Source organism: Leucopleurus acutus, assembly GCF_964270905.1.
Source record: "Leucopleurus acutus genome assembly, chromosome: 16".
NCBI classification, from domain to species: Eukaryota; Metazoa; Chordata; class Mammalia; order Artiodactyla; family Delphinidae; genus Leucopleurus; species Leucopleurus acutus.
Genome location: NC_139158.1, coordinates 57,550,314 through 57,566,681, shown reverse-complemented (window position 1 = coordinate 57,566,681; position 16,368 = coordinate 57,550,314). Strand labels below are relative to the sequence as shown.

At 53.5% G+C, this 16,368-nt stretch overlaps 2 protein-coding genes across 2 annotated transcripts; both read right to left on the bottom strand.

The window, feature by feature from the left end:
• Positions 1-1,754: 1,754 nt before the first annotated feature.
• SPEF1 (sperm flagellar 1) lies at positions 1,755-4,589 on the bottom strand (the record flags this gene model as incomplete). The annotated part of the gene is made up of 7 exons (XM_082857285.1): positions 1,755-1,862; positions 1,961-2,084; positions 2,298-2,358; positions 2,556-2,595; positions 2,785-2,941; positions 3,292-3,403; positions 4,481-4,589. The coding sequence occupies 7 exons, from the start codon at positions 4,587-4,589 to the stop codon at positions 1,755-1,757; spliced, it is 711 nt and encodes a 236-aa protein (XP_082713411.1).
• A 2,870-nt stretch (positions 4,590-7,459) lies between these two features.
• Positions 7,460-10,091, bottom strand: CENPB (centromere protein B). Its single transcript, XM_082857143.1, has one exon. It carries the CDS (start codon positions 10,007-10,009, stop codon positions 8,198-8,200), a length of 1,812 nt encoding a protein of 603 aa, XP_082713269.1. The 5' UTR covers positions 10,010-10,091; the 3' UTR covers positions 7,460-8,197.
• Between the last annotated feature and the right edge of the window lie 6,277 nt (positions 10,092-16,368).

Below are 16,368 nucleotides of genomic sequence, written 5' to 3'. Positions count from 1 at the left end.
CGCCTGCAGGTCCTTGAACAACACCCCCTCCCGATTTCGCTGGCTGGAACAGGGTCCCTAAAGTACCCGCGGGGAACGGTCCCTTCTTCCAACATAACTAGGAGAGAGATGGTATGGGCAGCTTAAGGCCAGCTTCCTTTCAGAAGGAGCGGGGTCACTGCCTTTGGGGAGCCCCCAAGGCTCCTACCCTCCGCTGGATCCCTGTGGCCCCTAACATATCTTCGGGTCTCTGGTGAACACACTGTCGGCAAATTAATCTTCATGAGCTATTGTTACTATTGAATCCTCCCCTGTTCCAAAACGCTCTGTGCTCTGGGACTGTCTCCAGAAGAGCCTCAGACTTCTGAGCATCATTTTGGGTGATAAGTTCACACTCTGAAGTTTGAGATGCTGTCCTCCAGCATGGTCATTGGGAGATTTCTACATTCTGATCCCAGCCCATCCACTCTTGCCAGATGCTTTCTTATTACCCAACCCACCATTCCATGTGCCCCGGTATGCCTCCCCCACAGTTGTATTCACACGTCTATTCTATTCCTCAAGCTCTAAAAGTGGCAGACAGTGCACCCAGAGTAAGCTATAGATGTATTTTGTTTAGTCCACATGGGGCTTTAAAAAATTATTCTTCCTCTTCCTCCTTCTCTGCTTCTTCTTGTTCCTCTTTTGAAATATCAGAAGATCTAACAACATGGACTCGATTCCAGCCTGGCACCAAAGGCTGATGGCACCAAAGGCCATGGTATCTTGGTCAGGGTTGAGAGTCAAGCTTGGCCTTGGTCCACAGAACTTGGGGTCAGTCTGTGGGCAGGGTTGGGAGTCATACAGAGGACAGGTTTAGGGGTGAGTCCATAAGCAGGGTTGAGGGTGACTATGTGGCTACATTTGGTGAGAATCTGAAGCCTGGGTTTGTGGTTGGGTTTGGACAGGGTTGGAGGACACTGTGAGGATAGGTTTGGGGGTCAGTCTAAAGCCAGAGTTAGAAGTCAGGCTGTCCTAGTGCACAAGACCTAACCCCTGGTGGTATCATCAACCTACCAAGCAGTGGCCACTTCAGGGCCCAGCTACCACGAGTTGAGACCCACTCTGGGCCCACAAGGCTCTTTCACTTAAGGGGTGGGGTGTAGCACAAGGGGGACAGGAAATCCCCCTCAGAGAACAGAAGGCAGGCACAGGAAGGAGAGCATACCTTTAATGGGGGCAGCCCAGACATTCTTAACATAACCCCTGTGAGGGGAGGGCAATTGGAACAAGCACAGCCCATGTCTTCCCCACTCCTGGCTGAGCTCACTCCTCACCCCTTCAGCTGTTGCACTTTCCAGCCTCCAGCTGGGTCCCAGGTGAGTGCCCAGGAGGGGCGAGGAAGCCCCTCAGGTGTCTGGGGCAGCTTCCCCTTTGGCCCAGGGCACAGAGGACTAGCCTGGATGGAGACGCTGCTGTCATCAGAGCTGGGCGGGGACCGGGTTCTAGGGGTGCGGACCGAGCTGGGGGACCACCCCCCAAGGCCCAGCACAGGGAGCACCAAGGCAGAACCCCCTCTGGTGTCAGGCACTGCTTTGAGGTGCATGCCAGGTCTCTGCATGTGGCTTCTAGGTTCTGGAAAGCAGTCCATTCTCCTGACCCGGATGGAGTGGAAGGAGGGGGCTCAGTCACGGGGCTCAGCTTGGAGGGTTCCTGTCCCACTGCCCCCCATGCTCACTCACACCCCAAGAGAGGGGAGGCGCTCTTGTCCCAGGAGGCTCATTGGAGCCGCTGGCTCACCGCTGCTTACGCTCCGCCTGCTGGAGCCGCCGGGAGAGGTCTTCGATGTGCACGTTCTTGAGCTGGAGCAGGTGCTCCAAGCGTCTCACCTTCATCTGCAGGACCTGGGAGGAGCCCCATAGAGGTCAAGCCTGCAGCCTGCTGCCCCCGCCCCTGTGTTTCCAGGCCCCAATCCCCCAGCGCCTTCCCAGTGCGCCCTCACCTGCACAGTCTCCTGCAAGGCCAACAGCTCCTGCTCCTTTTCAGCAATCTGGAGGACGAAGCTTCGGTCGCCCTGCAGCGCCTGGCTATACCCCAGAGGCCGGGGCACAGGCAGCCGGCCCACCCTGGGGTGAGAAGCAGCTTAGCCCAGGCTTGGATCTTGGGCCCCACCCTCACCCTTCCAGTGTCCCTCGACCAGGCCTTCTCTCCGCCCCACCCTCCCCCACCCATCCCTGACTTCCCTACCTTTCCAGGTGCAAACCTCACCCTCACCTCCTAGCCATGTGCATAGGGAGATTACCAGGGTTGGTGAGGTCAGGAGCTCCCAGTTTCCTTACTTGAGCTGCCCCCCTCCCTGGGGGTCTGGAGCACCTTCCCCTCGGGCCTTCTGGGACAAACCTGAGACAAGGCAAGTGTAGGAGTAATCCTGATGGAGCCCTGTTTTCCTGTCTTCCACCTCCCCACACCCGCACCCCTTCCCCCACAGGAAGGAAAGACGGGAGGAAAGCTCTTCCTGGGAGGGAAGAAAAGTAAAGGCCACTTTACCCACATCTACTAAAGGCCACTTTACCCACATCTACTAAAGGCCACTTTACCCACATCTATGTAGTCAGTGCCATCCTGGGGAGCCAGCTCCTGAAAGAACCCCCAGGGTCTGCTGTGAGCTCAGGCTGCCCACCCACAAAGAGCACCTTCCCCCCCCCCCCCGCCTGCCAGGCTCCCTTTAGCCAGGCACCCTTCTCCCACACTTATTGCTGAGGCAGAGCGTTCTGCTGCCTGGGAAACTGCCCCAGAGCAGTGCAAGAAACTTGAATGGGGTGGCACCTGTAAGGAGCTGGTGCCCTGCTTCCTGCGCCTCTGCTGCTCCTCCAGGCACTGCCTCAGTGGAATGAGCACCAGCTCCACCACGCCTGGGGTACACTGTGCAATCTTGCGCATCACGTCATCTGGTACAGAGAAGCTCAATTTGTTCAGCACCTTCCTGGGGGGCAGACACAGGGATGGTGGACTGGCTCCTGGGGGGGATGGAGTGAAGGGTTGGGGGATGGAAAGGGGTGCAGCAGTTGCAGCCCTTCAGTGCACAGCCTTGGGGGAATGGAAGGGCACCCAACCTGAGCCCAGTGTTTATATGTCTCGAGGGTCCTTGTCACCTCCCCAAAAGAAGAGTCGCTTGATTTTGTTACCAGACAGATTCTGTCTGCATTGTCCCTTCCCAGCCAGCCACCAGCCTGGACTGTGGAGACCACAGGAGGTGGAGGGGCTGGGCAGACCTTCCTGGGATCCCAGTGTAGGGGCTGGAGATCCCACTAGTGTGCCCAGGTATTCTGCTACCTGTTCAGGTGACCCCAGTTGCTCAGCTTCTGCTGGAGAGAGTTAGCAGGAACATAATTGTGCATCTCCACCATCTTGGGGAAGTAAAACTTGATGACCTCTGCGACCAGGACTGAGGGAGAGGGGGTGGGAGCAGACATGGAAGTTGTAGAGATGGGTAAGGAAGAAGGGGGAGGGAGAAAGAATGGGTGGGATGGGAGAATCAGGGTTTTCAGAGTGGTGGGGCCAAGCGGAGAGGTGAAGATGTGGAAAGGGGTAAGGATGATATGGAGGTGAGGTAAGAAAGCAAGATCAGTGATCAGCCAGAGACAAAAATTCCAGCACACCCCAAAGGAGCTGCACTCCTTTGCCATTAACTCGGGGCATATAAAAACTAAGGTCTCTAGTCCTCTATAAGTCTCAAAGAGAACGCTTCAGGAGGCTGGGGCCTCACTCTAGGAATTGACATAAATACACACACACACACAAAATGACACAGAGATGCAGAAACATACACAGACACATACTTCTATCACTGGAGTTCTAAGAGACAGTCACCAACACACACACACAGAAGCACAAAGTGTCACCAATATACACACAGAGAGGTGCATACTTCTATTATTAAAATCCCAGGAGACAGTCTTGGACACACACCTACACAATCACAAAGAAACATATGCACACAACATCCACACTCATACATACAGGACAGAACATGTCAACACACATATGACCAAACACATGCTCAGACTCCCACAAGACAGATATATAGAAGAATAGGCATGCACACACACAGAAATGTACAAATACATACACAGAACGCATCTTAGTCATTAAAGTCCCAGGAGGGAGTCACAGACTCAGACACACACACACACCACATGCATAAAGGATAGAACATGTATACATAATATGGACACACACATGCCCACATACCCAAGATGCACACTTCTACAACTGAAGTTCTAGGAGATAGACACCCCTCCCACCAACCCACCCCCGCCTCCGCCGCCACAAGCACACAAGCACAAGAGACATGTATGCACACACACCCCGTACACCCGTACATACAGGACAGAACGCGTAGACACACAAGGACATACAGAACACACCCAGACGCGCACGCGGACACACACACACGCTGGAGCTCACACGTCTGTCACACACACACACACACACACACACGCACACGCGCTGGAGCGCACACCTCCGTCACTGAAGTCCCGGGAGAGATTTCGCTTGGGCCGGGACAGAGGGATGTTGTCTACCCACAGGTACAGTTGGTGCAGCGCTTCCTCGTCCACGCTGCCCGCCATTGGCGCCCTCAGAAAGGTCAGGCCGTTCCAGCCGTGCAGAGTCCAGGCCCAACCTCACGACCCCTCAAGAGCTTCCTCTATCGCCACTGCTGCCACCCAGAGCCTCCTCTGCCTCTCTAACCCAGACTCACTTCCCAGCTGGGAGCGGCCATATTGTTTTCTGAAACCATGGCAACCATACTCGAGTCGCCGGGGGAGCAAGGGCTTCTGGGAGTTGTAGTTTTCCCCCTCCAGCTACCTCCTCTCAGGCCCCAGCTTTGAAAAGGCGGTTTGTCTTGTCCACCTCCCAAGAAATCACCTCTGCCAACTGCTCACCAGACATTGGCCCACTCTAGGAACTGCCAAAGCCAACCAGGCCTCCAGAACCCCTGCATCAGTATCCTCAGGACAAGGAAACTCCTCCAGGGTCCTTTAGCAATCAGTCCCAAGTGAAGTCAGCATCCCAGTGTTTGTCAGCTTTATCTGGTGGTCCATTGTTAATCACCAGCTGCTTCACATCTGGACTGTGTGGTAGGCTGGGTGACAGTGCCTCCTTGCTAGGTCCCTCCTCAAAGCTCTGTGCTCATAGGGCCATCCCCACACCACTGACCCCCACCCCCCAAGTAGTGTCCCAGTGAGGCATTTTATATGTAACCCAGACTCCCACGGAGAGCACCAGAGCTCAAGGCCAGTGTCTTGGGCAGGTCATTTATAGTCCTGAACCCTATTTCCTCCTTCATGAAATGGGGATGGTTCTCACCTACCGTCCCTAAGGAGTAATACAGAGAATGGGAAGGGTATTTACAAAAGCCCTGTATTTGGGGACTGGGGGAACAGGGGTTAGTTATAGGTACAGGAGCTTCAAGAGCTCCTGTAGACACTTCCACATCCCTCGTCTCCAAGAGCTATTCTTCCATGGGTTAGAAACTGAGTCAGGGGCTTCCCTGGTGGCGCAGTGGTTGAGAATCTGCCTGCCAACGCAGGGGACACGGGTTCGAGCCCTGGTCTGGGAAGATCCCACATGCCGCGAAGCAACTAGGCCCGTGAGCCACAACTACTGAGCCTGCGCGTCTGGAGCTTGTACTCCGCAACAAGAGAGGCCGCGACAAAAAAAAAAAAAAGAGAGGCCGCGACAGTGAGAGGCCCGCACATCGCGATGAAGAGTGGCCCCGCTCTCTGCAACTAGAGAAAGCCCTCGCACAGAAACGAAGACCCAACACAGCCAAAAATAAATAAATAAATAAATAGCTTTTTTTTAAAAAAAGAAACTGAGTCAGTAAGCAATTCCTTTAGGAATATGGTTAGGGTTAGGAATTCCTTAGTAAAGGGGCACTTCTAGAGGCAGCCTGGGGAGAGAGCTTGCTTCTGCCACATACTAGTGGTTTGGCTTTGGGCACATTACTGAACCTTTCTGTTCTGTTTCTCATGGTTTTACCTACTTCACAGGGGCTTTGTGAGCATCTAAAGTACTTAGCATAGAGCCTGGCACACAGCAAGAGCCCTATTAATGCCAGTTGGTGTTATCATTAATGAGATGATCTCAGTTCCAGCAAAAGAGGTGTTCTTGTTGGCAGGAGACAAATGGAAGTATTTGCCTTGTTGGTATTTGAGGTGAGGGCCTTGGGTTGGCCAGGGGCATCTGGGGAGAAGGCTACTGCTCCCACATATTTACTCCAGAGCAGGCCAGGGGGTAGGCTGGGCTTCCTTGTCTCATCCTCCGGGGCTCAGATGGGGACTGGATGGGGGCCAGGGTGGGGGCTGGGAATCCCAACTGCTTTTTTGCTTTCACTTAGTTCTGAAGCCTTCAAGGTCTTAAGGGAATCCCTGAGAGTCAGAGGTACGGAAGGGAAAGTCATTCCACCTTCTTGTTTAAAAAGATGACTTGGATAACTGCCTGCAACACCCCCCACCCCACCCCCACATTCCAGGGTGGAGAGAGGAGGAACTGTGAGGAGGTGGGGGCAGGGAACCACAGGGGTGATGTGCCAGCCTCAGCAGAGGTGGGAAAACCGGTTTGGGGCCCAGAGCTGCTGGCCTGCTCAAGCTCAGGCCCTCCCCTCACTAGAACCACTGGGGCCTGAGGGCCTCAGTGACAAAGGGCCTGGGAGGGGCGAGCTGGCCCTGAAGAGAAAGGTTGGGTAGGATCAGCAGAGGGCCTGTCCTCACCTTTGGATGGGGGCGGGGGGGGGGGGGGCTCCAGAGGGTACCACACAGGGAGTGGCTAACCTCTTGGGGGTGCAATGTGTCCCCAGCAATTTCACTTCCATCCTGACACTGTTCCCAAGGATAGCCACCAGAATTGGAAATGCCAATCACTGAAAGGCCTAGAGGACTCCCTCTTAAGGCACCATACAAGAGATGCCCTGTATGCCCCTACAAACTCCAACCTGGACCACAGGAGCTGCCCCAACACTCCTTTCTTTCTGCCCTCTGACCCCTCTCCTGCAGGGATCTTCTTTAATGGTCCTTGATAAGCCTAGTTCCGAGGTGCCCACAGTTTAATTTGGCCCTCCAGGGACTGTTGGCTCCCTCCCTCCTGTCCCAGCCAACTGACCCAAAAGTTTTAACCCCAAAGCAGTGCAAGGCCCAGCTTGCTCAAACCCACCCCCAGGCAGGTGCATTGAAAACCCCTCCCACCCAAGCCTAGGCAACACTTAGATATACATGTTGCCCCTCACCCTGGTCAGGGCTTGGGCTGTAGCCACTCTCTCAACATTTGTCCCACCAGAGCAAGGACCAAAGGGAACCGGGAAAGAAAGTGTCCCCAAGACAGACGCAAGCCCAGACCATGAAGGATGCACCCTTGGCTGTTAAAATGTCCACTCCCACAAAAGGGGGGTGGACAGATTTATTGAATTCAGACTGGGAAAGGAGCAGCTGGATGGCTGGACTCTGGGCCCAGCCCCAGGACCCCTGCCCAGGATAGGGCCCTGCCAGAGAGGGAGGAGAGGCATGGGGCCTGCAGCTGCCCACAAGGGAAGTGCCCATTACCTCCTCTGGAGGGCCTCTTGAGAACCTCCAATCTGGAAAGAAAAGCAAGGGCCAAAGTAACATTGACTGGGCCAGAGGAAGGGGTTGGGGAAGTGGGGAAGCAGGCAGAGGCAGGCCCAGGAGCCTGCGGTTAGACTGTGCTTCTCAAGGCGGCCTCGGGGCAGGGATGCGGGGCTGCCAGCCTTGTGGGGTCCTAGGCTGGACTTTTCTCTGGAGCCCTTCCCAGAATGGCTTTGGGGTCCCCCCCACCAAAGACCTGGTGTGGATGGCAGAGGGGAGAGGCACTCTCTGGCCAGGAGCTTCCAGGGTCCATCCCTGGCTGCTACTGTGGCCTAGTCCACTGATGGCACGGTGTGGTAGCACCGGACAGCTCCCCACCCTCCCCACCTGGTCCCCCAAACCCAGGGGCAAATAGGGAGGAAAGAGGATTCTGAGAAAGAGGCAATAAGCAGGCAGTGAGGCTGACACCAGCCCCAGGCCCTACCGCGGTGACTGGGCCTGTCACAAGACCAGGAGAACATCACTAAAGGATTTGGGGTTCCCCACTCTGGCTCCATCCACAACAGCTGCCCAGAGAGTCCTCTGCCCTGGGCTGGTGCTGCCACATCCGGGTTGGAGGCATGGCTAGGCCCAGTGGCTCAGCTTTGATGTCCAAGACCCCGAACTCCTGCCTGCCTGGCATGGTTCTTCCTGGTCACGTGGACCAAGTCGTGTTCCAAGTGGAGGATGTGGCTTTGCACACGGTCATCAATGGGGAAGGAGGTGAGGTACCTCTTGACCATAGCAAAGTAAGCCATGGCCTCCCCAAAGCTGGGTACAGGCACCTCATCACCATCCTCATCATCATCTTCGTCATCTTCGTCCTCCTCCTCATCATCTTCCTCTTCTTCCTCACTGTCTGACTCAGAGTCCTCCTCACCTTCCAGGAAGTGGAGGGTAGGGCACTGGACCTCCTCCTGGGCACCATAACCCCCGAAGCTGCCACCAGCCTCCACTACTCCCTGGGCCCAGTCCTCAGCCTCCAAGCCTTCAGAAGAGCTCTCCTCCTCCTCCTCTTCCTCTTCATCACTGTCATCAACATCACCCTCCTCTTCTACCTCCTCTTCTTCCCCCAGCTCCTCTCCTTCCCCCCCTTCCTCCTCTTCCTCGCCATCTTCCTCCTCCTCCTCCTCCCCTTCACCCTCCTCTTCCTCTTCCTCTTCCTCCTCCTCTTCCTCCTCCTCCTCCTCTTCCTCCTCCTCGCTCTTGAGGGCAGTAGTGATGGTAGCATTAGGGCCACCCCCAAAGCCAGCCTCACGAAAGCAGGTGGCTATGTCCGAAGGTTCCACAGCCTGCCAGGCTGCAGCAACGAAGTGCAGGGCCTCCATGAGGCCTAGCTGCAGGCCTGAGCGATCCTGACCCTCTAGTGCTGCCATGGCCTTGAGCAGCATAGCCTGGCGGTAGTGGCCCTTCACCTGTTGGACCACTCCACGCTCCAGCGGCTGCACGGTGCCTGGCGGGAAGAAGGCCAGCTGCACATGCCTCAGGCCCGAGGTATCCAGGGACTGGGCTGCCAGGCGGCCAGCCAGCAGCAGGACTCGCCGAGATTCTGCAGCCATGCGGGTGTCCAGGGCCTTCAAGTACTTGGCCAGGGCCTGGGTGGTGACACCACCCTTAGAGTTGGCGGTGTAGTCGCAGGGCAGGCCGGCTTGGCCTGCACGGGGCTTAGCGGACTTGCCGGCTACAAGTGGGGGAAGCTTCTCACTGCCATCTGCATTGGCGCACAGCAGGACACTCAGGCGCTGGGTGGCCTTGCGTGCCCGTCCATCACTGCCACACAGCCCCGCGGCCTGGTCGGGCAGGAAGTCGTACCACAGACTGGTCTCAGTGGCACTGAACACGTCCTGGGAGGCGTAGCCCTCGGCCACCGACGGCGGCTGCTCCTCCCGAGCGCGCCAGCCCGTGGTACCCCCACCGCTGCCCTCCGAGGGCACCGTGGGCGGGCTGGCGGGCGCCGCTGGGGGCCTGGGGGCAGCGCTGCGCGACCGGGCGCGGGCCACGCCGCTGCAGGACACCACACCGTGGCGCCGGCGGAAGCGGTCCAGCCAGCCGTTGGAGGCAGTGAAATCGTCCATGCCCAGCTCCTCAGCTATACGCAGAGCCTTCTCCTTGAGGATGATGCCCTTGACCGGCAGGCCAGCGGCGCGGATCTGCTGGAACCAGGCGATAAGCAGCCCCTCGAGCTTGTCGTAAGGAGACAGCTTGTTGGTCTTGCGGCAGGTGGAGGCTACACCGTACTTGCGCTCCGACGCCAGGATGGCGCGCTTGTTCTTCAGTATGGTGCTCAGCGTGGACGGCGGGATGTTGAAGCGCCGCGCGATCTCGCCCTTGCGCAGGTCCGGGTTCTCCTCCACCTCCTGGATGATCCGCGACTTCTCCCGGAACGTCAGCTGCCGCCGCTTGGGGCCCATCCCGGCGCGCCCCCCGCCCCGGGGCCCGGCGCCACCGCCGCCGCCCCGGGGCGGGGGGCCCGGGCCCGCGGCGGGGGGCACCTGGCGGCCTCTCCTGCTCGCCCCGCCCGAGACAAAGCGGCTCGCGGGGCGGCGGGCGGGGCGGCGACCCGGCCGGGCCGGGGGCACCTTCGGGGGCGCCGGCGGGCGCGGCGCCGGGCGGCGGGCGGCAGGCGGCGGGCGCGGGCGAGAGCGGGAGGCGCGGGAGCGGAAGGCAGGAAGTGCCGCGACGCGGGGAGCTGGGAGCGCGGCGAGCAGGGCGGAGCGGGTAGAGCGGGATCTCGCGGGAAGCGCGGGGACGCCCGGCACCGCCTCCAGCCCTCCGTGCCCACCCTCCTCCCCGCCCCGGACCGACCGCGCGGGGGCGCTTCGGCCTGCTTGAACGGCCAGTGCTCGGGCGTCTGGTGACCCGCCGGCAACGGTGCGGGCCGGGGCGCTGTGCCCGGCCTCTGCGCCGGGTGGGCAGCCATTTGTTGCTTATAAAGAATAACAACTGTGTTTTGTCTTTTTTATTTTATTAAGGTAAAAATAACCCACGTTTTTTGAGGAAACTGAAAAGTAAAGGAAACTAAAAAGCACCTTTCACCCCAACACCTGGAGAGATGCGCAGGTCACATTTTGATACATGTACTTCCAGTCTTTTCTCTAGGCGCATGCAGTTTTCTTTAAAAATTTATCGCATAAAACTGGCATCAGACGATATAGACTGTGTATTGGCATCTCCTGCTGTTTTACCTGGCATCAAGTGATGAAAATATTGCCTTACTGATAAAGTACTACCAACAAACTTTTTAATAGTTGCATATTGTTCCAATTATGGTTGAACATTAATCGATGAGGCCTATTGTTACATATTTAGGTTATTTTTATAAGCAACAGTATAGTTTTAAATCTGGTTGATGATGGTCCCACAATTCATAGATAAACACTGATAACATCTCGGTGTCTCACTTTCTGTGCTGTTCCATGCATTTAGCCATAAATGTGTTTGCACCTACAGAAATAATGTCATGTATGTACATAAGCATACATACATACAAATCCCTGAAACCTCTTCCTCCACCAAACACATAAACATGACAAATTCTTTAAACAATGAATGAATTGCAGTGTTTTTTTAAAAAAAATCTTAAAGTAGCCTGAGGAGTAGGCAGAGAGGAAGGCTGTGACCCAGAGGGACAGGCTGAGGATCTGGGGCTGGATGAGGCTTCAAGAAAATGGGTGTAGACGAAGAATAAAATAGCACCAAAGACAGTGCCGGGGTTCTCCAAGGTTAAGGGCTCAAGAAAGAACTAACAAGAAATGCAGGAGGAGCAGCTGAAGCAGTAGGAGGAAATTCAAGCTCCTATGCTGTTCTGGAAGCCAAGGGAAGAAAGTATAACTCACTGCTATTTCAGTGTGCATTTCTCTTTTCATATGTTTATTGGCCATTTGAAGCCTGAGAATTTTCTAGTCATATCTTTTGCCCTTGTTTCTCTTTTGTTGACTTTTAGGAACTCTTCATATGCTCTGGACATAAAATCTTTAAATATATTGCAAATATTTTCTCCCAGTCTGCCACTGTCCTTTTACTTAGCCTAGGGAATCTCAGATATGAGAAGTTTTTAATCTTTAAGTAGACAGGTCTGTCAGTTTTTTCCTCTATTGCTTCTGGATTTTGTGTCTTACTTAGAGAGAGCTTCTCCCCCTTCCCCCACCCCAAGACATAAAAAATATCCTTCCAATCACAAGGTCCAGAAGAAAACTTGGGAGATTTTTTTCCTTTAGGAGCCAGATCAATGCTTGGCCCATAATGGGTGTGAGGTCCCTGTGCAGAAGTAAATGTAGGACCACCTGGCTGAGGACTCCTTCCCACAAACCCTCAGGAACCCAAGTCTACAGTTTTGGAGGTTTCATCCATGTGCGTGTATGTCCTCCTGCCTCCCCACCCAACCTGACTTATAATCAATGGTTGTTTGGGTGAAATGACTATAGATGAGCTTTTTTTTTTCTACTTTGCTGAATTTTCCAAGTTTTCTTCAATAGCAAGTACTACAGGCTTTTTAAAATGAAAAGGAGAACTTCCCTGGTGGTCCAGTGGTTAAGACTCTGCACTTCCACTTCAAGGGGCGTGGGTTCGATCCCTGGTCAGGTAGCTAAGATCCCACAAGCTGTGTGGTGCAGCCAAAAATGTTTTTAAAATAATAATAAAGTGAAAAGGAAAATGGAAAGTTTGCTGAGAGGCACAAAGGATAGTGATGACGTAAGTGGAATGGGTATAGGCCTCATGGGCAGCTTTGGACAGCCTAGGCCAAGAGAAGGGAAGGTGGACTGTGGACTTTCCTAAGGTGGAGAATTGGAAAGATGGCACATTTTCATCACTTTATAAAGAAATCCCATAACCTTTAGCTATCATCTCCCTATCCACTCCCTGCCCCTTCCCTGGCTGGCCCTAAACAGCCACTAATTTACTGTCTGTCTATAGATTTCCCTGTTCTGAACGTTTCATATGAATGGAATAATAGCATATGTGTCTTTTATGACTGGCTTCTTTCACTTAGCTTCATATTTCAAGATTCATCCATGACATAGTATTTATCAGTACTTCTTTCTTTTTTTATGGCTGAATAATATTCTGTTGTACAGATATATGACATTTTGCTTATCCATTTGTCAGTTGGTGGACGTTTGGGTTGTTTCTACCTTTTGGCAATCATAAATAACTGCTATAAATATTTATTTGCAAGGACATATGTTTACATTTCTCTTGGGTATATACCTACGAGTGGAATTGCTGGGTCACATGGTAACTCTATGTTTAAATGTTTGAGGAACTGCCAGATGGAGATCATGTTCTTTTTTTTTTTTTTTTTTTTTGCGGTACGTGGGCCTCTCACTGTTGTGGCCTCTCCCATTGCGGAGCACAGGCTCTGGACGCCCAGGCTCAGCGGCCATGGCTCACGGGCCTAGGCGCTCCGCGGCATGTGGGATCTTCCCAGACCCGGGGCACGAACACGTATCCCCTGCATCGGCAGGCGGACTCTCAACCACTGCGCCACCAGGGAAGCCCGATCATGTTCTTTTAATTAATCTAAAAATTATAATTATGTTATTATTATAATATTATTCCAAATTATGTTCTTTGGAAGATATTTTCAAATACAGAAAAGTTTTAGGATAAAACCATTTAATCACCATTAATTCCATCACTCAGAGAATACCCTTCTAGGATACTTATCTGTGCATTTTTTTTTATAATAAAAAGAAAATTTATTTATTTATTTATTTGGCTGCGCCGGTCTTAGTTGTGGCACGGGGGTCTTTTAGTTGTGGCATGTGGAATCTTTAGCTGCGGCATGCGACCTCTTAGTTATGGCATGTGGGATCTAGTTCCCTGACCAGGGCACAAACCCAGGTCCCCTGCACTGGGAGCATGGAGTCTTAGCCACTGGACCACCAGGAAGTCCCCTGTGCATATTATTTTTAATGGGACCACGCTTGGCATAATATTTTTTAGCCCGTATTGTAAAGATCTTCTCATGTCAATAAATATCTACATCAATGACTTTCAAAATTCTTTTACTCTAGGAACCCTTTCTCCAAAAGATCATTTTCCAAGAGCCCAATAGGTAATCATTCAATAATCAGCAATTATTATTGGGCTTGCCAGGTGCCAGGCATCCCGACCCTCCCAATACCTGTTCTCTTTAAATGCTTCAGCTATTGCACAGTATAGAGGAACCACTTTTTTGTCTAGTTCCCTATTGAAGGACACTCAGCTTGCTCTCCATTTTTCATTGTTATTATGAACATACATCTCTGTGTACTTTTATCACCTTCTTAAGAGAAATCTCTAGAAGTAGGATATGGGGGTTAGAGACCAACCTTGGGCTTGGGCCTATTCAAGGTTCTGGGAGACGGGAGGAGAGGTAAATGACTTGGTCCCTGTTCTTCAATAACTCAGATTGAGAAAATGAGATTCAGGAAAGGGAAAAGGAGATTTTGATAAATAAAGTCCATTCCTTCCAGCAGTTTCTCTTTAGGACTTCATTCTATGCATATCTGTTGCATCATTTAAATAAATGTTCAGCATTAGGGAATTGAGTAAAAATATCAAGTAAAAGAAAGCAAGGTATAAAACATTCTGGCAAGTCCAAATTGAGATGTGCTGTGTGTGTAAAACGCACACTGGATTTTGAAGGCTTGGTACCAAAAAAAAGTATGTAAAACATCTCATTAAAAATTTTTATATTGATAACATGTTGAAATGATGACTTTTAAAATAGGTTAAATAAAATATTAAAGTTTCTTTTTCCTTTTTTGTTTTAAACACCCTTCCTTTATTTATTTTGTAATTTATTTATTTTTGGCTGCGTTGGGTCTTCATTGCTGTGCTCAGGCTTTCTCTAGTTGCAGCGAGTGGGGCCTCCTCTTTGTTGCAGTGTGTGGACGTATTGCAGTGGCTTCTCTTGTTGCGGAGCACGGGCTCTAGGCAAGCGAGCATCAGTAGTTGTGACACGCGGGCTCAGTAGTTGTCGCATGCGGGCTTAGTTGCTCCATGGCATGTGGGATCTTCCTGGACCAGGGCTCAAACCTGTATCCCCTGCCTTGGCAGGCGGATTCTTAACCACTGCACCACCAGGGAAGTCCTTTTTTAAATGCGGTTACTAGAAAATTTTAAATTACATATGTGGCTCGTATTTGTGCCTCCCATTTTGTTTCTATTAGCTAGGACTGTTTAGACTGACTCCAGAAGAATATGCAACAAATTATAGTAGTGACTGCCTCTGGGGAGGGGCCCTGAAGATTTCGGTGGGGTGGGAGACATACTTTTGTCACGTCCCCACCCTCCTCACCCCTCTCAGATGGGATTGGGGTCTTTCCATTCCCTTCCTCCACATGTCTCCTGGCCCACCCAACCCCCTACCGCCATGCCCTCCCTTCTGCCACCCCCACCCACTGCTCCTTGGCCTGAAGGATTGGGGCTGCAGGGGAAGGGACTCAAGGCCGCGGCTCCAGCATTCCTGAGCTGCGACCTGACAAGCCGGAGGGCACCTCTCCCTGGGGGAGATGGGGTGCAAGAGTAGCTTACCACCCACTCGCTTTTGGGTTCAGCCTTCCCACCACGGTCCAGGAAAGATGGCTCCCTAGGAGGTGATCAGATAATTAGAAGATGTTCAGTTAAAACTAGTGACAAATTCAGCCTCCCTGATTAAAGAAACACCAATTAAACGTTGGCACCACATTAGCCAAACCGTCAGTGGGCATGAGATAATTCCATAACTGGGTTCTGAAGTTGCTGACACCCTCTTTGGCCCTTACGGCCCAAACTCATGGCTAGACCAACCATTAGAGCCTCCTCTGGGACTGCGGGAGAAAACTGGATCCCTTGGCATCACATCTAATCAGAGGCTATGGAAGCACCCATCAGTTACGTGTCAGCCCCCACCGCGGGTCCACCTCCTGCACTGGGGGCTCCCCGTGGGAATTACGCTTTGGGGCCGCTCTGAGCTGCCAGTTGCAGGGTCAGGGAAGCTGTGGGAGTAGAGGCACCTGGGGTGAATCTCAACTCCACCATCTGCACAACCATGTGACCTTGAACGAGTTAATGAACTTCTCTATGCCTCATTGTCCCCGTCTGTAAAGTGGAATGGAGAAAACAGACCGCACAGCACAGCTGTATTCTGCAGACTCCGGGAATGGAGGCTCTCAAGATGCCAACCGGTGCTTGTGAGTGATGTTAAACGGCGGGGGACCCTCTGAGGCCACCCTGGGCGGTTGTTGCATCCTCTGAGGCCCTCTTCGCTGGAGGCCCTCTACACACCCTCTTCGCTGGGGGCGGGGGGGTGTAGCTCCAAACCACATACTGAGAAGCGGAATTTGGGAAGCCAGGCTCCTCGAACCGTAGCTGGGAGGGAGTGCGAGGGGTGTAAGAGAAACCCTAATTCCTCCACCCCACCCAAAGCCTGGAACTGGGCGAGGCCCGGCTGGTCCAGCCTCCGCGCCTTCCACCACACGGGCTCCGCCCTCGGTCCCGCCTCTCTTCTAACCCGCACCCCCATTGGTGGCGTTCGGCGGCGCGGCCGCTGTTATTTTTCGAATATATAAGGAGGTGGAGGTGGCAGCTTCTGCCAGAGGCTTCCCGGGCTGGTGGCTGGTCCCTGCGTCCCTCCTCCCTTCCCCACCCTCCCCGCTTCCCTCTCCTCCCTCGCTCCGGCCCCGTTGCTCTTCCTTCCTCCCTCCCTCCCCCCTCCACCCCGGGCCGGCTCCCTACCTCGTCCCGGCCAGCTGTGCCCGGCGTCTGTGGGTCGCCCTTCGCCCAGCCCTCCCGCCCCACCGAG